Here is a 22,783-nt window from a genome sequence, read left to right as displayed (position 1 = left end):
ATACAGCTATTTTGCAATACAAGACAACATTTGGTTACTTGAGTCAATGCTGAAGACCGAAAATGAAAATAATAATACAGTAATCCATTTCTTTTCAAATGTATATAATATCTAATTGTCATATTTAATATACTGTATGTTTCATATATTTTGGAAAATCACAAATTCAAAACGATCTTTCACTATTGTCTACCACAATATTGTATATGTAATAAAATCACCATTTAAAATCTGCATTTTATGTTTACTTGGGCTATCCTTGTTTATATATTTATTTGACGTTCTTTAATGTTAAAGTTGGGAATATATACAAAAAAGTACGAATGTGAGAAAAGAGCTTTTTCATTTTTTTAACAGCAACTGTACAGTAGATGTACAACAAACATTTTGGCAGTGACATTGCCTTGCTGCTTCGGTTTTCATTTATGTGATCCACATCGCTTTTGTCTTGTTCCTGTTAGATTTATTTATTTTATTTTATCTATTTAAGCAGTTTGCTTGGCAATACCTCCCAATTGATTCAATTTGATATATAGGCGGTCGCATTCGTCTACGTGAAAGTCATAACATCAATCTAAGATTTGATGTCTTACAATACAAACAAAAAAGTGGTTCAAGCAGCTACAGGCAAAATACTTGGATAGGACAAATATGCAAAAACAGAGTTGTCACTAAACAGCAAGGAGCCTCAAAAGGATTTATAAGGTGATGACTTTAGAGGGGAACCTTTCTGTCAATCAAGATTTCTCCCAGAGTTAAACTGTTAGCGTCTTTGCTAAAGCTATGAACGCCATCTGAAACATCTCAAGCATGTCTTTTCATGTCTAGACTTTTTTATTCATCGAGTTCCATATCTGAGCTACAGGGTTTTATTTGGCACACATTTAAAGGATGACTTAGAAAACAACATGAGTCATTCGGGACTACGACAATACTCAGAAGTCATGTGTTTGGGCTGCAGCTCAAGTGAAGTGTATGACACGTTCTCGTGGGCCGAAAATGAGAAGCGTAATCTGCAAAAATGTACTGAGGTCTCACACAAACCAGAAACAAAACATTAACCTTTAAAGCAACTCTTACTACGCTTGGAATGCAGCATTTGGTACCACATCCCCACAAGTAGCCTATACCGGGTTATTCTTTTTTTTTTTTTTTTTTTTTTCTTTTTTAGAACATACAATTAAGGATTTCAATACATTTGCGTTCAATCAAGAAAATTGTTTCGGCTTTAGAATGTCAGGCATGAACATCATTCAAGACAGTGATGAAAACAGAGATGAAAAAAAGCAAAGCACTGTCGGTATAATATTCCTGACAGTTCATAATTTAATTTCAAGTGTTTCCATAAGCTACTTAAACCATTACCACTTTGTGGTGGCTTCTTGCTAGCATGGGAACTGACATCACCCACATAAACACACAGAGTATAGTTGGACAGAATTTCTGAGCAAATTTCACAATTCCTATGTGACCTCAGGAAGCTCAGTGGGAACAGTGGAGATTTTTCTTGGAAAGCAATTCCAACCGTGTGATTGTAAACCAATCCACTCTTAGATTGCTTTCTTCAAATACCCCATTTTGTATGGCAATACGTCTTAGAATTCAAAACCGTTTGTGGGAAATATTAATATCAGATTAATACTGGATTTTCTGAGTCCTCTTCTATCCACAGTAATTTTTAAATGATCATACAATCTAATGATCTATTGCCTGTGGATTTAGGTTACAAATATTTTCTAATGCAATGTCAATCCTTACTATGTACACTCAAGTTTGTTTCCCCAGCTGTTTAAATATCGTAGCAACCATGGGAACAAATCTGTGTGTAATGGATGTGACATCAGTTGGCGCCATGGAGGTCTTGGCGGTTAGTGTAGTTTACTCACCCTATTGTTTGCAAAGTGATGTTAAACGTGTTGGGTTGACACAGCACATGTATACACATACATACCTGTACATACACACAGCTACATACATACATATATGTGTGTGTGTGTGTGTGTGTATAGATAAATCAATAAATACATATAAAATGTACATATGTATGTTTGAAGATTGTAGTTCTTGACTTTTTTTTTTGTTCTGAAATTGTGACGATAACCATAGAATCAGAAATGGACCTTATTGTGAGAAAAGAAAGGGTCTGGTGGCTCAATATGGAAATACCAAACACAATTTATTTTAACAAGCAGCTGCCATATTGAACAGTTATTTTACATTTTGATGAAGCAACCACAAAAGTCAAGATGCCAAGAGACACAAGTACTCATTTCAACAACACTTTTAAATGGCTCGAAGGTGACGGCTCCGCTGATTTCTGTCAGTTACGTGTGAGTCAGGTGTCTTTAAAGACTTTGTGAGATTTAAAATGTATTCAATAACATTTGAAGTTGTCCTTGCATTTGATGAAAGTTAGGAATGTTAAAATGTAAACATAAAACGCTTCCTGTGCAGTTCAAATTTTATGATGGGGAAATGTGAGCCTTTAACAGACTACTGTATTTCGCATTCCATTCTTTATTGTTTTGAAACGTAGAATAACTTGGAAGTCAACCAGCATCACAGATGAAATCACTTGGTGGAAAGGTACACAGGTTTGTGTTCAACTTCGGAGCGTCCGCTATATTTCTTTTGCGCGGCACATGAAACTGGAAGCGCATGCTTTTTTGAAACATGGGAAATTGGCAGATACTGTCCATTGGGGGGAAAAAATATGAGTGCGCAAAGACCAATGCAAACAACAGAGGAATGCGCACCATCAATCCAAGCTGCTCCTCTTGCACTCCCACTTGAAGGTCGTGGAATGTGTAATTACTCCACAATTAAAATGCTTGTGCCGGTGACTTTTGATGACTGCGCTCAGCTGCAAGCGCTTGGGTATGAAAGCGTTTGGAACTTTCTGTTCTTTCCACTGAGGGCGAAAACAGCTGTTGAGTATTGCTCCTGAAGGCAAATCTTTTATTTCTTCTTCTCGCTTCTTCCTTCCTCTCAGAATTCCTCGAATCCCTTCCCCCTGTCTTTCCCAATTCAGACCACAGGAATGAAAACACTGCCACTATATGCAATATGTAAACACTGAGCCAACAACACACTTAAGTACACACATGCAGCTCTTCTTCTATGTATTATTGTCATCTGCACGGCATTGTATTTAAGCAAAAATGTGAACTAAACCTTGTTCATATTACCCTTATATAACACTGACATAAATACCGCACCCGTGTATACATTGGAGGTGATTTATATGCATTGTGGTAAACATCACCTCACATTTATTCCCAAAAGTTGTAACTGTATGCACTTTTTAACCATAGAAAAGCCACAATGGTCGCCTCTTTTACTGCCATGGTAAAAACTCCAAATTTAACTCGCAGGCAGGCAAGCGATTTTCAGCGAATAACCCGGTAAACAGATAAGATGTTTTTTTTCCCAGACTACTTCTTAAGCATATAAGGAAATGGTCACTGGAATGAGCTTCTTTGGTAAGTCATGGGCTGTCAATGAATTATTAATTTTACAAATATTGTATTTTAACGGGAAAGGATAATCTTCAATTATGTTTCAAAGTAGTAAGAAATTCAGCTCCACACATGCATTGAAATTTGAACAATCAATTATTAAGACCCGCCTTAATACAAACACAGGCCACAACATTTGGCACACCTGCACAATCTGATGAGAGCTATAGAGACATGATGGTTGAAAAAAAAATTCTATTTCATTCTTTTGAACTTTTGTTGCCAACAGGAGGTGTATAATCTGCAATAGTTTCAAGAATGCTCCTGAAGCCCAAGCAAACAAGTCGCAAAGTTGCCCGGCTAATAATGAACACCTTGTCGGTCACATCTTTGGCCTCAGATTGTTTTTTGTTTTTTTTCTTGGGGTACTGTGATTTCTCTCTTTCCACAAAAACATTAAATAGATGAATTTGCAAGTAGTAAATCAACCGGGCAATGCTGTATTCCAAGAACAATAACAACAACCACAAGTGATGGACGATAACCAGCAAATCAATCAGCACACCTTTGTCCAGTTGTTGTCATCTCGCTTTGCGCTCTTGCTCAGACAACAGCAAGTTGTTGAGTCTGATGACAATGTTGGCAAAATCAGTGAGTTCCACAAAGTCAGAGGTAATGATGTTGACCCCGTCCGACCCTGGCTTCTGGACCTCCACCCAGGACATGATCGCTGGGAGGTTTCTGCAAGTTCAAAGAAGCAGAGGGATTCAATTAGAGCAAATAATTCAGATTTCACGATGTGAATGAATAAAAACCCGTTGAAATGACCTTCTCCTTCCACAGACAAGCCTACACACAAAGCAGGACTGCTGCAAATCAGACGCCCTTTTCTCTCAAATATTTGGCCGGTAGAACAAAACCAGGAAGTCCGCGAGTTTGTCTAAAGGCGATAAACAATCCCGTTTCCTCAGAGGTGCCAAATTCAAACTCCTGTCTCACCAGAACATCCGTTCATGGTGTCATTCCCTCAACATGACTGGCCTTTTCCTTTAAAATGTGAACACAAGAAGTATGTGAGCTCCAACTTGTTTTTATCAGTCTCTCCTTTTAACATCAGTGTGTGAACATGAGCATTAGTGCGACTAATTCAGTCCACGCTCAAGGAAACCTCTCTTACAACTCATCCATAATAAATTCTAAAATGGATTAAGACAATGTGCAATTGGAGAAGATGACGACAGTACATTGCAGAAGAAGCCTTCATCTATGAATACCACATGGTGCCACATACGTCTTAGGATGAAAAAAATTGCTATACTGCCCTCTATTGGACATAGAACATTATCTTCTCTATCTTCCCGTGCATACACGTGTGTGACCTGGTTCTCCGTGTGGTGCGCAACCCACGACATTTCAAACCTCTTACCTCTCCACCAAGTAATTCCGTAGTCCCCAAACTAGACCCCTCGCCACAGTGTTCACCCGGGGTGTGAGGATGGCCTGGGACACGTGGAATGTCCCCTGCTTGGCTCTTTGCTTCAGTGTGGTTTCCAGGAACTAGGCGAAAAACGCTTTGTTTATGTTTATTGAATGCAAACTGAAGCAAATTCAAATTCAGAAACACACATCCATTTTCTGCTCTCCAACCCAACCGTTAGAAGCAGACGGCCGCACACTGCGTCTTGAGTCTGCTCAAGGTTTCTTCCCAAGAAGGAGTTTTTTCTTGACTCTGTCGCCTAGCGCTTGCTCACGTGGGGTTCGGTTAGTCTTTTAATAAGTAAGGAGGGTGGTCTTAGATCGGCTTTATGTGCAAAGCACCCTGGCTGAGACAGCTTGTTTTTGTGATTTGGTGCCAGATAAATTGAAATGAAATTCAAGAGAAAGCAATCTTTCGCCAAGGAGAAATGAATACAACTCACTCATGAGTCGTGAACTGCACCAGAAAAGGAGATTTTGCAAAGAAAACAGCAAACTGGAATGCCAAACCTTTCCGGTATTTTTGAACTAGCTGTCTTTCTTGAATCTCATAAGGATGTTTTTCATGAGCTTTTTCCATCATTTACTTTGTTTGGAATCAAGGTTTCTTTAGTTTATAGTAACATTTTCCATACACCTATTAATAGATAATTTAGGAAGATACGTCTTAAAGCAGCACTAGGCAAGAATTCGACCTTAGTAAAAAAGTTTTCACAACTCTTTTGATGAAACATTGACTTACAACTTGACTTGCATGGGAAATGTGGTTGACTTTTGTCAAAACACTACCGCTTTTGTCCACATGGCGCCGCCATAATCCACAAAAACTGACATATGACAGTGTTACTTTAACACCGATGTTATGTGAGTAAGTCTGTTTGATTCTTAATGTATTCCTTCAGCACGGCCCAAACATGAATAGTGTCTTTGATCATAACATTTTTTTGCAGATTTTCATACATCACAGAGCTTGATATTGAACAACATTAGTCAATCATTGTTAACTGCTTGCTTTACAAACTGAATTGACATCTTGTGGTTATTTAAAAACAAGCAATCAGGTAAAAGAAAAGAAAATATAATTCTAGTTAACTATTAAAATGTCCAGCAAATTGTAAAAATCTATGCCCAATTAAAACATTTATACAGTATGTAAGAAAAGATAGAGTAGCTTGTAAGGTTCTAAGGAGAGAAAAAAACATTGTTTAATTTATTGTTTAATTTGATAAAATGTTAAAGATACTGGAATTGAGTTTTATTTTTCTTTGCTCTTTGCCAGGTGCATTTTAAAAATATGACATGAATCATGAGCTGATGATTGCTTCGTTATTCTTAAGAGCAGTGCTAATATAACTTTTAAAGAAATTAAGACACTACCAAGCGAATAATTTTGTAATCTGTTCTGAACAAAATTACAGAAAAACAGAACCTAAAATAACCATAGATTCCCGAGGATTGTGATACATCCTTTACAGTAAGATATGTGCAGCATCTTTAATTTATTCTTTCTTAAAAAATGTCAAACCAACAACCTGTCCTTGAACACAAATATGCTGCCATGCGTTTTCACATTACTGATTCATGTTTTTTTGTGTACACGCAACACATTCTTACAAATGAGGAAAAGTTAATTAAATTGAAATTAAAACAAACTTAATGTTAAAATGTTGTATGCGACAAAAGTTAATTTCACATGAATGAATCATGTTTGTTGAATAAATGATGAGACACTTTAAAACACTTACCCGAATGAGCTTGCTGGGTTCAGTGGTGTTTGCCCATGGTGCGGGGATCTTGTTGCCAGGCCACATGACAGGCACGCCCTGAGCTGATGGATGATGGTAGAAAACGATTACCTGCGGGGAGAGCATGTTCAAACCTTAACCTTGTGTTTTTCTCAGCCCAAGTCTGGCGCAGAGCAAAGTCTAACTGAGATCATGGGTGGAGTTTTCTTTGTTTTGGTATTTTCATGGATGCGCACAGGTGGAAATGTGTGTTTGCGCCATTATGGGAGTGAATACAACCGGCTTCTGCCTGAACCTTGATAAATCAAACCAATCAAATTTCAGCCTCTATTGGCTGCCATGTCAATTTTATCTGCCCGGGGCCTTCAGATTTAGTAGTGCTCGCAGATTGGCAAATTTTAAACATTAGCATAGGAACTGTTGCTTCAACCAATTAGATTTCAACATTGTCACCAGCAAAGTTACAGCCAAAGCATAGCTACATGGCAAAACTGTTTAGTTATATTGCATTTTTATATTGTAATTTACTTTATATAGTATTAATTTTTGTTCATGGCATTCATATATTGCAATGTGAATAATGATGGTATAAGAGGAGGATTAGTAAGAATTAAGTTATCACTGAAGGCACAGGTACCAAATGTATGACATGTATTTAAAAAAATTCCATGATTTCAGTCACACACACACACACACATGGGTGTGTAAAACATGCTCATGATACTTTGCATGCAATACTTGAGCAACTGGTAACTGTGTTGAAGTACTGATGTAGTGAGGGCCTGACCTGGTATTTGTTTTTCCAGAGGTAGTCCAGAGTGATGGTCTCCACGTCACAGTTCTTACAGAGCTTACTGCCAAACACTTGCTGAAGCATTTTGATGAGGTATTCGTGGTGTGCCGAGCCCATCGCATAGTAGTGGTTGAAGTCCAAGAAGATGACCTGTGTCAAATATCAATTAACTGACCTGCTCAGGTGGCACTAATCACTATAATACATTTTTGAAGCTGGTGGTAAATATAAAAATGAAAACTTTACCTCTTTCCTGTGCACGCACAAGAAGGAGTTGATTTCTATGAGGCCATCTCTCACCTTTTAGAGCAGGCGGGAAACATTTCATTACTCATATTGCACAATAAATGAAATGCTATGAAAAAAACATGATGCTACATCAGCAGGAAGCAAACGGAGCCTTCTGAGTTGACACAACTATTTAAAAACACTTCTTATCAAGAGGTTAGCTTAAACCTTAGCAAACCCCTTGGACAAGACTGCTTCCAGCTTTGCAAGAGCTAGGCCCTTTTCTTTTCCAGGATGACTGAGCCAGTGCACAAAGCAACACCCAGAGAAGAAATTGACTAGACCCCTACAGAGCCCTGACCTAAACCCCAGCAAACACCAAATCTTGGAGAAAGTATTCCCAGATGTATGGAAAGGAGGACCATACATCTGCTACATCAAATGTATCCTTTCTCCTTTGCCCACCTTGTGTCCAAACAGACCATGGATGAAGAAAATCTCAAGCCCTGGCTCGCTTGGTTTTGAAGAGACCCTGAGATCAAAGTAGCGGATACCTGCATCCAGTTGCTCCTTGAACGTCAGGTTCTGCGAGAGAATAAATTGTGTTACACCTGCTGCAATCTCTCCACCGTTACAGAGAATCCAGGGTGGAATCTGGAATGTGTACCTGTGTCATGGACCACTTCACCATGACCTTCTTGGCTAAAACGTTAAACATGGTAGCCAGGTACTTGACGTAGACCTTTTGATCAGGACCTACGGGAGCGTGCACATCCACCCAGTAGGTGAACGAGTCATGAGACCCTGGAGGAAAGAACAAGAAGAGCCCAAGATGACGGAAAGATGAGAGCTGGAATGAAAACCAGTGGTGGAGACGAATTTGCACTTCAGCGGACATTGTTGTCCATAGTACGAGGGCTATGGACTTCGCCAATGAGGTAATTGATGAAATGAAATATGAGTGTTCCAAGATTAGTTTAAAAAAATGCTATAATTGAAAATGTGGGCGGCACAGTGGACGACTGGTTAGTGCCTCACAGCATAGACGTTGTTCCTGTGTGGCGTTCTCCCCGTGGGTTTTCCCAGGCTACTCCGGTTTCCTCCCACATTCCATAAACGCATGATAGGTTAATTGGAGACTCGGGTCTAAATTGTCCAGAGGTGTTACTGTGAGTTTGAATGATTGTCTCTTATGTGTCTTATATGCTAATGACCAGTTTGTGCCACACCTTTCCCTGAAGTCAGCTGGGAAAGGCTCCAGCACACCCACAATGAGGATAAGCCTTGCAGAAAATGGATGAAAATACATCCCGGTTTCATTCCTGATTATTTATTTATTTTTTTGTGAAAAATGAGCCTCCTGACCAAATAGTCCCTTTAAGGGACTTATAACAAAATTCAAACACTTTTTTTTGCAAAATTAAAATTCAAGCATTTTAAAAACAAATGCTGTTGAATTTTAAAAACGAATTAACAAGTATATTTAATATTTTGGTTAACTTATTTAGTGACATAAGAGGAAGACATATTTGCAAACGCATCATTTTTTTAAACAGCTCTTGCATCTCACCAGCTTATGCAAGTGTACCTAATGTTTTGGCCAGTGAATTTCATGCTTACTATTTATGCATAGCTCACCTGGAACCGCAAGGTGTTTGAGTGGCATAACACAAAGTTTAGGGGGCAGCGAGCCCATCCAGTCGGCGTTGGCATTCCCGATCCCAGCAGGTCGAGTCTTCATACCTGCTAAGTCCCCAACACAAGAAAGCCCCTTCAGGAAACCGCTCTGCGGTGCAGGTGCGAAGCGTGGAACGTGTCCCAAGCGGCCCTCAGGAGTTTATAACGACTAGAGGTCATCTTTCAAATGCTAAATGTGTGCACCAATATAGCCAATATTCCTCCTGACTAGACAAGTTCTGGTTTTGCTGGACCATGCGGCACACGGTAGTGGTGGTGCGCGTTAACAGTAATCCTCTTAGGAAGACATTCCACTCATTATCCCCTGACACCCATCTGTCTCTTATCCCAGGACGGAAAGACCACCCGGAGGCAGGACAACTCATGTGGGATAACTAGATAGTTAACTTTCTTTCTTTCTTTTTTTTTTTTGGGTATTTGTTGGAATGCATTTACTGACATTTTGGAAGCCCATTTCCACCAATCCCCCCAAAATAGCAAGAGTGAGATAATAATAATGATAATAAATAAATAAATAAATAAATAAAAACGTGCATGGTGTCATTTGCATGCCTATTGCATTCAGTTGTTTGAAATATGACGTGATGCATTAAAATAAAATTAACTCGACCAGCTGAAGTTTCAATTATTACCATACCGTACGGCGAATGGCACCTTGTGAGTTTTATACCCTAGCCTGCAGCGCTCTCTAGTGTTAAAAATACATAAAGAAAAAATAACTGCCAACAAAAATTGGAAATTGCTAATTTCGTTGTTGACATTTTTCTTTTGTAATATTTTGAAAATTTCCACTTGGATGCAAATGGTGCAGGAGATCTATCTATCTATCTATCTATCTATCTATCTATCTATCTATCTATCTATCTATCTATCTATCTATCTATCTATCTATCTATTCATCATACAAATATGATTTGGTCACGAACGTCATGTCACAAATATTTTAAAAACAACAAGTCCCACTATGCATTGCGTTGTTATGCCGGAAGTAAAAACAAGCATCGCAATCGCGTGTACGTTTCCATGGGGAGCGCGTGTGCGCGCGCACACACACACGCACGCACACAAAGGTCTTATCGCAAGTGCTAGACGTGCTACGTGAATTCTATGGAAAGAAAGTGTCGCTATCAGCAGCACCAGACAACAAGCAGGCCACAAGACAACGCTTCCGTAAAAACGGTGAGTTTAGAAAAATGTGGGAGCTGCACTTGTTGCATGACTGGAAGAGCTGCCAAAAGCTAATATAATATTACTTTAAATTATAAAACGTTTATTTTCCTATGCTACACCATAACCAATTTTAAATATCAATTTAGAAACTGAATCAAGACTCCGGGTGAAGGTTTTTGTTTCATCTGCAACCTGTTGTGGTAGAGTGAAATCGTTTTTTTGGTTGTTTTTTTTAAATGTAGACTTGGCCATAGTTGCTTTTCTATGTGTGTTCTGCAGTACAATTGACCTTAATAAGCTACCTAATGTAATGGAACACGGATGCATCTTAATTCCCTTTAAATCCTCCTAACAACAGGTTGCCATATGTTGGTGTGGAGTGCAGGCCATCTGTCCTCTGGCTGTCCTTCCAGTTTAGTCACAGTGTTATTCTATAGCTTGAAAAAGATAAATGGATCGTAAACGACAACAAAACCTATATAGGCTTACTTTGTTATTAAAACAATCTTGTTTCTTCAGTTGCATTTTAGCGTCAAGTGTTCCTATTTGGCAATGTGTTTATAGAGTAATTTTGTTTTATTGATTTAGCCTCCCATTTTCCTTTCCATAGGGGAGCCAATATTCAGTCATCGTTGCAAATGTAATGTATTTATTATACAATTATAATCCAAGCACTATGAAGGACTAGTTTTTTCTCCTTGTAGGCCTTATATAACAGCTTTTGTCTGATAACATTATGTCATTTACTTGTAATATTAAATCTTCTTTCTTTTCAGTGTGCCTACAAGTTCAGTACAACACTTTCTTAGCTCAAGAAAGTTCAATTAATTTCGGTACAAAATATGCAATTATAACTTGCAGTGTGAGAGCGGAGTTGATTTACTTTCTAAATTGCTTCTACTGTAAAAATAAAGCTCATGTACATTATATTACCAGAGAATAGTGAAGTGGCGTAAGCATGGCGGTGATGTAACATCCTATTTACATCCCTGTCGGCCTAATCTGCTGAGAGCTCGCCACGTCATCTGATTTAGGTGTGCATGTCCTAGTGTGACACATACTGCACCGTTCTTACTGAGACAAAGACAAGAGGCAGTCTTTGCTACTTTCTCGAAGAAAAACAAATCAAGTTGTCTGATTCATTCTTTAATAGTTGATGATAAATGTATTTCTCATCAATCTGTGCAGGCTTTCTATGGCAAACTGCTAACCAATGGTGACATCCCACCTTTCCAAGATGACTTTTCAACCACAAGAATCACAGATCTTTGCCTCATTTAAACTTCCCTGGAAAAGTACTGATGAATCCTCCTGGAAGAAGAACGGAGATATTTGATAAATTAAAAAAAAAAAATCAATGACTTGAGACCATTTTTGACCCGCCGATGAAAGCGTTGTGAGACACGATGAACCGCTACACCACTCTGAAGCAGCTCGGTGACGGCACTTACGGCAGCGTGCTGATGGGGAGAAGCAACGAATCTGGAGAACTTGTAGCTATTAAAAGGTAAGGATGATGATAAATTTAGTATAAGACATATAGGGGAAGTAAACAAACAACTGAATGTCCGCTGATAGTGTAGTGGTACACACGCCTGAGTTGTGTGCGGGCAGCGTGGGATCGATTCCCGCTCAGTGACAGTGTCTATGTGTGCCCTGCGACTGGCTGGCGACCAGTTCGGGGTGTAGTCTGCCTTCGCCCATTGACGGCTGGGATAGGCTCCAGCAACTCCCCGCGACCCTGTATAGGATAAGCGGTTTGGAAGATGACATGACATGACATGACAAACAACTGAGATCATGTGGTTGCATAAGTGTGTGCAGCCTTCGCTTTCTCTTATAACAGTAAAGATGGGACTATATTAAAAAAATAACCACATATGTTTAATGGGATTCAGCACGTAATGGCCCCCACTTAAAATGGCTTCCTTTAACTACAAATAAAGTTCTGCTGTGCTAGTAGGCTTTTCCTGACATTTTTTTTGTTTTGCTTTCTAGCAGAATCTTACCCTAACCCAAAGCATGGATTCATGAGTTTAAATGTGACTGGTGAATTCTGAACACAGCCACGTCCCCTTTTATGAGAGGGTATGCAGACGTGCACAACTCACGTGATCTCAGCTGTTTTATTTGTACTTCCTCTGTCAAAAAAACCCAAAACAATTTCAGTAGAGTTGTACAGGTTTTAGTTCACAGTAACGGTGGAAAACTTCTGAAATGAGTTAAATTGGTCTCCTTTTTATATATATAAAAGTATATTATGAAAACCTGGCATTTGAACAGGGGTGTGTAGACTTTTGATATCACTGTATGACAAACATTCACACTCACAATCACACTTGGGAAAACCTATTTACATGTAATGTTAATACTAAAAGCTGCAAAGTAGTGTCATGAATTTTTATAATTAGATTATTTTCGTAGGCCTGCTTTTTAATTGCCTTTAGATGTTGACATAATAATAATAATAGCAATACAGTAAGGACACAATTTGTGTTTGAATGTGAAGAAATACTGAGTTGGATGTATCTATTTTTAAGTCCCTTAGAGTGGTGTGTCACTGCAAATGATCGCATGCATGAAATAAAGTATCAAACATACACCGGACCCTTTAAAAATGATACTTTTGATTCTTTGCCTAATGTTATTTTAGTCCATCGCCAAGGGTAACACCAATGCGTGTATGTCTTTGTTTCAGCTGTGTGGCTGCCGGGTTCAATAATACATGAGCTACCCAACCATGTGTCCGCGGCTTGATTGTTTGGTTACCATGTAAGATAATACATGTATCGTGGTGAAAGGGAGTGAAAGTAGAGGGGAGGAGGGTGTGTCGGGTTGCTAACATGGAGGAAAGGGAAGCCCGAAAATGGAAGGTACCCAAGGAGGAGGAAAATAAAATATTTCAACACGCTCTGCAACCCACAGTAATTCTATAAAGAGATTATGATGTGATTTTGAGTGCTGTGTTGTCTAGCAGTGAATAAGCATTGCGAAAAAAAAAGTGTAAAACACTTTGTTGAAGTCTAATACATTTTCAATTATAATATCATTTTATACAAATGTATTATATTGGGTATTATAGACTTGTTATCATTCCAAATGAGATCCAGTGGATGAGCTGTGCAGGAATTCTGCCCGAATTTTGAATGGCACCGTCAAACCAATTTATTTGAGATTATTTGAGAGGACCAAAATATTCAAACACCTCTTGATGTGATGCATTAACTATACAAACACAGAACACTTTGTTCTAAGCACATTATTGATGGCGTAATGCAAATTCATGAGCATTTAACTTTCTTTTATAGAATGAAGAGGAAGTTTTATTCATGGGAGGAATGTATGAACCTAAGAGAGGTGAAGGTAAGGATGGTTTTAAGTTTGAGGTAATTTCCTTGTTTCTCATTTTACACAAACAGCAGTATTTGTCAGCACAAAATGAAAATCATTTGTATAAAATTCAATCTATTCAAATTGTATGGATGCCTGATTGTTAGTTACCGACTTTAACCTGACAATGCGGTCATGGGACACCTGACTATCAATAACTATTATGAAGAACAACCCAATAATATACATACATAACATTAGAAATACGTCTTTTTATTTGTCAGTCGCTGAAGAAGCTGAACCACGCAAATGTTGTGAAGTTAAAAGAAGTCATCAGAGAGAACGATCATCTGTACTTTGTATTTGAATACATGAAGGAGAACCTCTATCAGCTCATGAAGGACAGGTAAGGAAATATATACTGCAAATGCTATTTGCGGTGTATATATAAGACACAGTACATTATAACCATTCCACCCCAAAATTGTGCTTATCTGGCTGCACATGATCACCACATTTGAATTGTATGATTCCAAAATAAATGTGCTCCATGTGTGATGCTTGACACTAGCCTGATTATATGGGAATTCTTGTAATCTTCTGTTTACAGAAGGAAATTATTCCCCGAATCAGTGATAAGAAACATAAGCTTTCAGATATTACAAGGCCTGTCTTTTATTCACAAACATGGTAGGTGTGCTGCAGTCCCGTGAAGACCTGCACTTCTAAATGAGTGGCCTCACACTGCAAGATTCCCTCTCAGATTTTAATGCTGAATTATCGGGTAATGATAAATCCTTGGAATATGGGTAAAATTGTTGAATACTGGGTGGAATCTTGTAGTTTATGAAGTCATCATCGCCGCTTGGATTTACTGACCTCTTGCCTATTTCTAGTAAACTAGTCGGTGGATTCCTTTTGATAATCTCGCAGTAATAATCAAAAACAATGTACAAATAGTACATTCACCGTCATGTTTCCACACATCTGGTTTGCATGTCTCTTTCTTGACTCTGGACTGTTGGTTTCATATCTTGTTTTTCTTCCTTTTTCTGTCTTTGGCCTCATGTTAGAGAGAATAAGATGTTCTCAGAGAATGAACTTAGGAACATCATGTTTCAAGTGTTAGCTGGCTTGGCTTTTGTACATAAGCATGGTAAGTAGCCTTACTCTGTCGAGTTGTTCAGTTGCATTTGTTGGAATTTGTTCAACAGCTTGATTTAGGATAACAGTGGAACATCCAAAGTTGAATGTCCCAAAAAAGGAAATACTTGAAATTGAACCACAAGTTTCTGAAAATAAAAATATGCCTCATAAAAAAAAAAAAAAAAGCTTGTCATTCAAACCATGGGAAGACTTTTATGATGATGATGATAACCATAGAACCAGAGGGAGCAAATATGATCAATACAATTGATTAAATCTAATTTATTTACACAAATTAGTTTCACTAAGCAAATGCTTCCTTCTGTTGCTCTTCAAATCGCCTTCAAAGGGTACCATTTTAATTTTCATGATTTTTGTTTATGACAGTTTTGGTGGACATTTGAGATTGCAGCAAACGAGGTCAATTAAATTCTTCCCATAGGAAAATTCATTTTGAATTTAGAATGACATACAAGTAAACCAGTCTCACCTAATACAGTAGACCGTGTATGACTTTAGAGGTTCCACTTTAGTAAATGACAAAAGTATAGTGTTTTGAGAAATGTTTATATACCGTATATGATCATCAGCACTGATGTTTCATTTTTTTTTCTCTTTACTCATATATTACGTCCATAACTTTCACTACTATTACGGAATGTAACATTGATTCCAGGTTTCTTCCACCGTGACATGAAGCCAGAAAATCTCTTGTGCATGGGCCCAGAACTGGTCAAAATAGCAGACTTTGGACTGGCTCGGGAGATCCGCTCCAAGCCTCCCTATACTGACTACGTGTCGACTAGATGGTGAGAGCTTCTGCTTGTTGTCAATCGGTACGCCTCTCTTGTATTTAACTGGGATTGTTTTCATTGTCAAGGTACCGTGCGCCAGAGGTTCTGCTCAGGTCATCTACCTACAGCTCTCCGATTGACTTGTGGGCCGTGGGATGCATCATGGCAGAACTCTACACACTCAGGCCTCTTTTCCCTGGGAACAGTGAAGTGGATGAGATTTTCAAGATCTGCCAAGTCCTGGGCACTGTCAAGAAGGTGAGACAAAGGACACATTTGTAATAAAAAAAACAAACACAAAGAATATGATGACTGTGAGCTTGTATAGGCTCCAGCCCCTGACAGGACCTTGAACAGGATAACCACTGAAGAAGATGGATGAATGGAATATAAGGCATTTTATTGTCTTTTTCATTAGCTGGATTGGCCAGAAGGCTATCAACTGGCTTCAGCCATGAACTTTCGCTTCCCTCAATGTGTGCCGACCCCCCTGAAGACGCTCATTCCCAATGCCAGCAGGGAGGCGATAACTCTGATGAAGGACCTGCTGCAGTGGGATCCCAAAAAACGACCCACCGCTGTACAGGTAAACACACCAGCGTCCCAAACCACACCTTCCCGTACGGGTGACATTTGGTAGAGCAAGCTTAATTGAGCTAACGATGTTGATGGACTCTGGATCTTTGTCCTCTCTGGCTAGGCCCTGCGTTACCCATACTTCCAGGTTGGACAGGTCTTGGGTCCTCGTCCTCACAGCCAAGAGGCTAAGAAGGTCCAGGCTCGACAAATAATACAGAAGCAGGTCTCCGATTCTAAGGTGGACCCCAAACAATCCTCTTCTGAGGGCAAACCATCCAAATCATCTCTCCAAACTACCCAGCAGCCTCTACAGCAAATCGTCCCTCCTCAAGCTGCGAGTCAACCCGCCGGCATCAACCATGTAGCGAGTCCTTTTGAACTTGAATTATACTCTTTGAAAAATACATGAATGATACTTGACTTTTCTTTTGACTCTCTTATATCAACGTCCTCAGAAAGCAGCGTCGGTGGGCAACGAAAACAAAATTGGCCCAGATGGACCGGCCATGGCGAAGAATGGAAGACGCCGCTGGGGCCAGACGGTAGCGGGGTCATCAGACAGCTTGGATGATCCGGATGAATCCGACATGCTTGCTTGTCACTCCAAGAAACCCAGTTTGGCCAATTCAGAGGAGGAGAGGAACTCAAAGAAACTTCGGCCACAGTATGTACTAAATCTTCGCGACATATTCTAGAGATCTGATTTATTTGGAAATACTGACGCATCTGCCGTTTACTTTTGTAATCATGCAGGGCCAGGGAGCACAAACCTCTATATTCCTTCAGCACCATTACAAAACTACCTAACAATATTAAGGTCGGTCCAGTGGACAACAAACTCCCAGGATCCGCGGCGCGCCAGCATTACCTCAGCCAGTCGAGATACCTGCCGGGTAAGACTGCTTCACGGTGAATCAGTCACCAGTCTAACGTGGCAAGTTACTCCATTGCAGATGTCTGTTTTTCAAGGTTTGATTGGAAAGACTCAGGCAACGTCAGGAGAAAAGGCGCTGAGCGGTGTGACGTTACGGGACTTGTGGGAAAACTCTTCGAACACCGTAAACAAGACATTGGTTCCCATTGGAGCAGGATTATCCGTCAACAGAGCCAACCCAGGTGATAAATCATCATGACATAAATGATGGCGTTGTTCATTGTATCAAACTGCAAACAGTGTGCAAAAGATGTTACAAAAAATATAGAGGGATTGGAAATTGTAAGTGGCCTCATTTTGTGACTTCTGTTAGTGCACCCATTAGCCTCTTTATCACAAAGAGGCCCTAAATGGTAATGATGCAGCTAATGTCTTCCCAGCTGTGGTTACAAGAGCCAAAGAAAAAGCGGTGTTATCAGGGCAGGCCTTAAAGTGTCTGCGACTTTAGAGATCTTTACAATTCATTTGTCATGTAGACAAGACACACAACATCGCTCCCTACTGTGCCTGCTCCTTCCCAGCCTTCTTGTGTCCACCTCGTCTCTCCATCCCCATTGCTTATTCATAAGATTAAGGCTGTCGGCCGGAAGACAAGTGTTCCTTAAATGGCTCCCAAATGCATCCACCCCCCCCCCCCCTTTTGCTCATTCGTCCCACCCCAGTGCCTACTCATACACTTAAACACAGCAGTGGCTATGTCTACATGGACGTATGTATTCGGATTAAATGCCTGATGGGAATAAAAATGCTCCATTGGTAATATTCTGACACGACCGAGCCCATTCCAATCAGGATTTTATTCCGAACGAGAGAGGTAGTTTATGTCGATTGTTAATCCGATCGGGGCGCATGAAAACAAATTCTTCCGAAATTTTGGAAGCAACCGTCTTTACCGCGCATGTCTGTGACGTCAGTATACGTGATTCTGTTATTCCTGGAAACTAACTGGAGCGAAAGACATGACGGGCGGAAGACTGAACTGGTAAATTTGAAGCTCCAGTAGGGAGTGTTAAAATCTATTACGGAGTGTTAACTCGGCGCAACAGCGCAAACGGGAAATATCCGCAAAATAACGCTGACGTTTAAAGTAGAACTAGACGAAGCAATGTTTTGTTGACACAGAAGTCGCTACGGCTTCTTCTAACTTCTACTTCTAGTTCCGGGATATTTGGTCAATCTGCGCATGTCCAAATAATTTGTTCAGTTCGAATGTTTGATGCATGCAACACGCAATCCTTAAACGGATCAATATTTTTAGCGTCCATGACAACAGTGGTTTCATTTAAACTGTTAAATCTCTCATTCATGTTCCTTTCTCTTATGCTTCATGTATTCGTTCATCTTTTGATGTGAGACTTGAAGCCTCTAAATCTGTGGAGCCATGTTTAAGAAAAGAATACTTGGGGGCTGGGGTGAGGGCGATTCTTTTTCCAAAGGGTTTGAAGTGATTACAGGTGACTTCTTTTGTCAGGTATTAGATGAAAGTAAACTCAGATGAACTAACAACCAGGTTGGTGGCAGATGCAACAAGCTTCATGTACTTACTCGTTGACTTAACGTGAAAGATTCCAGTGGGTAAAAGCCAAAGTGGAGGCATCGGTTTAAATACACAGAGAACTAAATACTGGAGAACTAAAAGAACTCCAGTAGACAAATAGATGGTCAATTGCACTCCAACCACAATAGTGTCTTCATAGGGGAACAATGGGGCATTTGACTAATTAGTCTGATAACCATCTAACCATTGGCAGAGTTCTTCTGTCTCTTGAACTGTTGAAGGACTTCAATCACTGGTGAAAAAAAAACAACACTTCAAAGTAAAATGGCTGACTGAGTGTTTCTTTTGGGTATGGATTGTTGAATAGGATTGGGAATTGGGGTCAACCAAACTGGACTGTTTACATTTCAAAGCATACCGTAACTATCTCAAGCATCTTGGATCAGATATTATTCCAGATCTTTTTAGGATCTTGCTTGCAGTTATCTTAGCCGGGTATTTTCTCCGGTTGGCGTAACGGCCACCTCACCTTTTCTTCCTTCCTTTTCAGGGAATTTTGTGACCACCAAGTATAACCTGTCCACTGGCTACATCCCTTCATTACAAAAAAAAGAGGTTGGCTCCGTGGGACAGAGGATCCAGCTTGCTCCCTTAGCCGGCAATCACACAGGTAAACACGCCTTTTGCGTGTAGTTCTATCCAAGAGACGGAAGCTTGGATGTGTGTGGCCCTATTGACTAATACTGGCAGGAGAAACCTGCTTCGTCTTGTTTCAAACTTTCTGATTCTGAGCATGTGCATGCAGATTTGAACTCACTTGCACTCTTTCTCCTCATCTGGCTTTCTTTCAGTCAATCCTTCCTCTTCTCCTGAAATGAAAAAAGACCAAAGAAAATGTTCAAAACCAAAGTCTACCTCGTCTTTAAGCGAAACTAATGAAGGTATAGGCATTTTCAGCTTGTCCTGTGATTCAGCCGGACAGTCGTACTTCATATCATCGCTGTCCTGTGCAAAACACGTCTGTCCATTTTTAACAAAATTTGTTTTTATTTTTACATGAATGGTGTTTCCGTGTTACAGAATCATATGTACGTGAAAAAAAATACATATATATATCAAAATTTGACATATGTCTTTTTCACAAGACAGTGAAGATATGCACTAATGTATCCGACTTTTATTTGGATGAAACAATGATTGACATCTTTCAGATTACGAGGGTTGGAAGAGGAGGACAGACAGAACTCAGGCGGTGAAAGGGAGCAGCTACCCAGCTCTGGGCAAGACTTCTAGGAATCTCATGACCAGAGCTCCCGCCGTCCAGCCGGTCCACGGCAGGGTGGACTGGACATCAAAGTACAGTGGAAATCGGTAGTTGAGTGAAGGAGGTGGTTCGTCCTCCACTGCCTGTTGGGAAATTGCTTTCAAACGTCAATTTTAAGCAGCGTTAGAAAAAGGTTGAAGCACCTGTCCAACTCACTGGAAATCTACTGAGATTTCACTTTATAAATTCAATAAAGACTGATTATTTTTATCTTGGTAAAGGCAGATTGAGCATAGGGATACAGTAGTGTGTAGGTCCCATTATTGCTTCAAACCATAATCACTGATAGAGGATTGAATATGGTAAGGGATGCACTTACCTGTGCGCCATTTCCAATGAACCTGCTAAGTAAAAAAAAAAAAAAAAAGTGTGCATTTTCCCACTTTTTTTTAATGAGTTGATGGTTGCCTTTTTGCTGAACTGAGAATGTGTCCTCCAAAATGACCTGCAAGAGCCAATTCTACTACCTGTATTAGGTTTTACATGTAGCCTATAGCACCCACGCTATTTTATATGCTAGCTTTATTTATTAAGCATTGTTTCTACTGCAATGATGTTGCCTCCGTTTTTATTGACCTTTGTAACGCGCCGGCACAAGTCTGTACTGTAATGGCATACAATAGGCATCAATTTATACTATGTTTTTTTTTTGTATGTTTTATACTTAAACAAATGAATAAAAGCAAACTAGTGATGATAAAAAAGAAAATCACAAACGTCTATATGAAGTTTGATGTTTTATTTCATTTTCTTTTTAAACAAAATGATTTTCACATACAATAGAATTCACACTCCAAGAAATAAAGCATTGACTTGAATTAATACTTTGATATCATTTTTGGGATAATATTTTTCTGTTTAACCAGCAAATGATACTAATTAAAGCTAATTTTCCACTGTGGGCTCATTAAAGGCCTTCTTATCTTATCTTAATGCTTCATTTTTCTGACTGCACATGAGAGATGGTTCTCCTCATCAGGACTGCTGAGGTTTGTTTAGCAGCGCCATGCTGACTTTCCCCACCATCAGAAGACTTGGAACGCAAAGAAAAAAATGCTTTACTTTGGCTGTGTACAAATTAAATAAGTTGTGCAATGGTGCAAGCTACCTTGCGCCCGCTATTAAACCAGCAGGCATGAACTTCCTGGAGCCATAGAACCTTTTTCCCATGACACCTGTCAGTGCACCTGATGTTGCTGGAAGACACCACGGTACGTTAAAAATGTGATATTGAAAAAGGAAGAACACATTAATAATACAAAGACACTACCTAGAGTCAGCCAAATATTACTGGGGTCATTGGAGATCTGATAGGCGCCAACACCTGCAAGACCGCCAAAGAGAAGGCCAGCAGCCAGGGAAGGAACACTGCCTGAAAGAAGCCACACAGAAGAGGTCACCTGCATCTGACATCCTGAACATGTGACTCAAGTAAGCGTGTGAGTTGCACCTACCCGCTTTCACATAGCCGATGACTCCCCCCGACGCCACCAGGGCGGCATATCCATATCCCACCCAATCCACAGACATGTTTGACACCTGTCCATAACAGTTTTCCTCATCATTCATTTCAAGGGCATTAAAACAGCGGCAAAACCCAACACAATTAAACATATGGAACAGGTTTAAAATCATAGTACATCCACATTAGGAATAAAAGTTGTGTTGCAGCCATTTGCCTCAACCAATTGGATTTTGTGAGGGAGCTTTGCACAAAATTATCATTTACAGTGGTAAAGGTCATATATAAAGCCAACTAATAGTGATGTAGCTCAATAATCAGAGTACAACAATACAGAAGCAGTTGCACTCATACACAACTTTCAGAGTTTACACTAATTCCTAACAAGGCAGTAGTACAACACTCGCAGATACAACATGCACTAAATATCTGTTGTAACGATGCACCTAAACATAACAATATACACATATATATATAATATGTGCCAACGATATTATACAATGTTACAGTACATTGTTGTTTCGTTTTTCATTGTGGCTGCACAGATAAGACCAACTGCCACTATACGCATATGATGAACACGCATTTACATGCATCCACATGTAAAAGTAACATGCGTTTCAAAATTAAGCGAGTTGAGTTAGGATTACATTTTCATGAACATAAAGACAATGTACAGTATTGCTGAAATGTCGTGACACAAAAATAAAACACAACCTCGCTCGTCTGGTTTGTCCTCTCTCGTTGCCTTTACCTTGTTCCCCACCGGAAACTAATTGTTGTTACACAAAACCTTGGCGAGATGTATGGTGGGAAGTTAAGTTTTTATATGCGTAGCCAGTAAAACGCTGCAGTGTACTGAATATGTTGCTGTTTTTTTTTGTTTTACTTTGATAATTTAATCCATCCCAAGTTGAAAAAATAAATCACACACAATTCAATATATATTTGCAAAAATAAGTATTAAACACGTGAAGAAAACCCTTTAGATTAAATTTTCTCCTCGTACTATTAAAAAAAGTATTCATTATTTATTTGATGTATTCTTATTTACTCTAATAAAAAATATACAACCTTATAATGATAGTAAAAATGTAAGTTACAAAAGACAAATACAAACTCATTCGTGTAGATTTGAGTCCAAAATC

The 22,783-nt window shown here is 39.4% G+C and overlaps 3 protein-coding genes across 5 annotated transcripts; 1 reads left to right on the top strand and 2 right to left on the bottom strand.

The window, feature by feature from the left end:
* Positions 1-2,163: 2,163 nt before the first annotated feature.
* On the bottom strand, positions 2,164-9,660 carry plcxd2 (phosphatidylinositol-specific phospholipase C, X domain containing 2). 2 transcript variants are annotated; one of them, XM_086021088.1, is made up of 9 exons: positions 9,339-9,660; positions 8,368-8,504; positions 8,166-8,285; positions 7,719-7,772; positions 7,467-7,622; positions 6,680-6,790; positions 4,885-5,015; positions 4,024-4,199; positions 2,164-3,017 (listed from the first exon to the last, which is right to left on the bottom strand). In XM_086021088.1, the coding sequence occupies exons 1-8, from the start codon at positions 9,439-9,441 to the stop codon at positions 4,040-4,042; spliced, it is 972 nt and encodes a 323-aa protein (XP_085877214.1). In that variant the 5' UTR covers positions 9,442-9,660; the 3' UTR covers positions 2,164-3,017; positions 4,024-4,039. The 2 variants fall into 2 exon arrangements, with proteins under 2 accessions (XP_085877214.1, XP_085877213.1); XM_086021087.1 differs by having other exon boundaries at positions 2,164-4,199.
* A 753-nt stretch (positions 9,661-10,413) lies between these two features.
* mak (male germ cell-associated kinase) lies at positions 10,414-20,991 on the top strand. 2 transcript variants are annotated; one of them, XM_086021246.1, is made up of 15 exons: positions 10,414-10,577; positions 11,757-12,075; positions 13,877-13,931; positions 14,183-14,304; positions 14,972-15,054; positions 15,721-15,853; positions 15,925-16,096; positions 16,257-16,424; positions 16,539-16,778; positions 16,873-17,081; positions 17,171-17,310; positions 17,387-17,533; positions 19,400-19,519; positions 19,701-19,790; positions 20,061-20,991. In XM_086021246.1, exons 2-15 carry the CDS (start codon positions 11,975-11,977, stop codon positions 20,222-20,224), a joined length of 1,944 nt encoding a protein of 647 aa, XP_085877372.1. In that variant the 5' UTR covers positions 10,414-10,577; positions 11,757-11,974; the 3' UTR covers positions 20,225-20,991. The 2 variants fall into 2 exon arrangements, with proteins under 2 accessions (XP_085877372.1, XP_085877373.1); XM_086021247.1 differs by lacking the exon at positions 19,701-19,790.
* Positions 20,898-22,438, bottom strand: tmem14ca (transmembrane protein 14Ca). Its single transcript, XM_086021249.1, has 5 exons — positions 22,353-22,438; positions 21,628-21,712; positions 21,444-21,545; positions 21,282-21,369; positions 20,898-21,206 (listed from the first exon to the last, which is right to left on the bottom strand). Exons 2-5 carry the CDS (start codon positions 21,701-21,703, stop codon positions 21,149-21,151), a joined length of 324 nt encoding a protein of 107 aa, XP_085877375.1. The 5' UTR covers positions 21,704-21,712; positions 22,353-22,438; the 3' UTR covers positions 20,898-21,148.
* Between the last annotated feature and the right edge of the window lie 345 nt (positions 22,439-22,783).

The sequence above is a fragment of the Filicampus tigris genome, chromosome 21 (genome assembly GCF_054856515.1).
Source record: "Filicampus tigris isolate MCC_2025a chromosome 21, RoL_Ftig_1.0, whole genome shotgun sequence".
Taxonomy (NCBI): domain Eukaryota; kingdom Metazoa; phylum Chordata; class Actinopteri; order Syngnathiformes; family Syngnathidae; genus Filicampus; species Filicampus tigris.
This window is presented reverse-complemented; position numbering and strand designations above follow the sequence as displayed.

Coding starts and splice junctions, on each gene's coding strand:
- plcxd2 (XM_086021087.1), bottom strand. CDS start 9,441: ATGAAGACTCGACCTGCTGGGATCGGGAATGCCAACGCCGACTGGATG. Junction 7,623..7,718: donor TGTGCGTGCACAGGAAAGAG/GTAAAGTTTTCA, acceptor TATTTGACACAG/GTCATCTTCTTGGACTTCAA. Junction 5,016..6,679: donor AACCCAGCAAGCTCATTCGG/GTAAGTGTTTTA, acceptor TTTTTCGCCTAG/TTCCTGGAAACCACACTGAA.
- mak (XM_086021246.1), top strand. CDS start 11,975: ATGAACCGCTACACCACTCTGAAGCAGCTCGGTGACGGCACTTACGGC. Junction 13,932..14,182: donor TGAACCTAAGAGAGGTGAAG/GTAAGGATGGTT, acceptor TTTATTTGTCAG/TCGCTGAAGAAGCTGAACCA. Junction 19,791..20,060: donor TTTAAGCGAAACTAATGAAG/GTATAGGCATTT, acceptor GACATCTTTCAG/ATTACGAGGGTTGGAAGAGG.
- tmem14ca (XM_086021249.1), bottom strand. CDS start 21,703: ATGTCTGTGGATTGGGTGGGATATGGATATGCCGCCCTGGTGGCGTCG. Junction 21,546..21,627: donor CATCGGCTATGTGAAAGCGG/GTAGGTGCAACT, acceptor GGCTTCTTTCAG/GCAGTGTTCCTTCCCTGGCT. Junction 21,207..21,281: donor GGTTTAATAGCGGGCGCAAG/GTAGCTTGCACC, acceptor TTGCGTTCCAAG/TCTTCTGATGGTGGGGAAAG.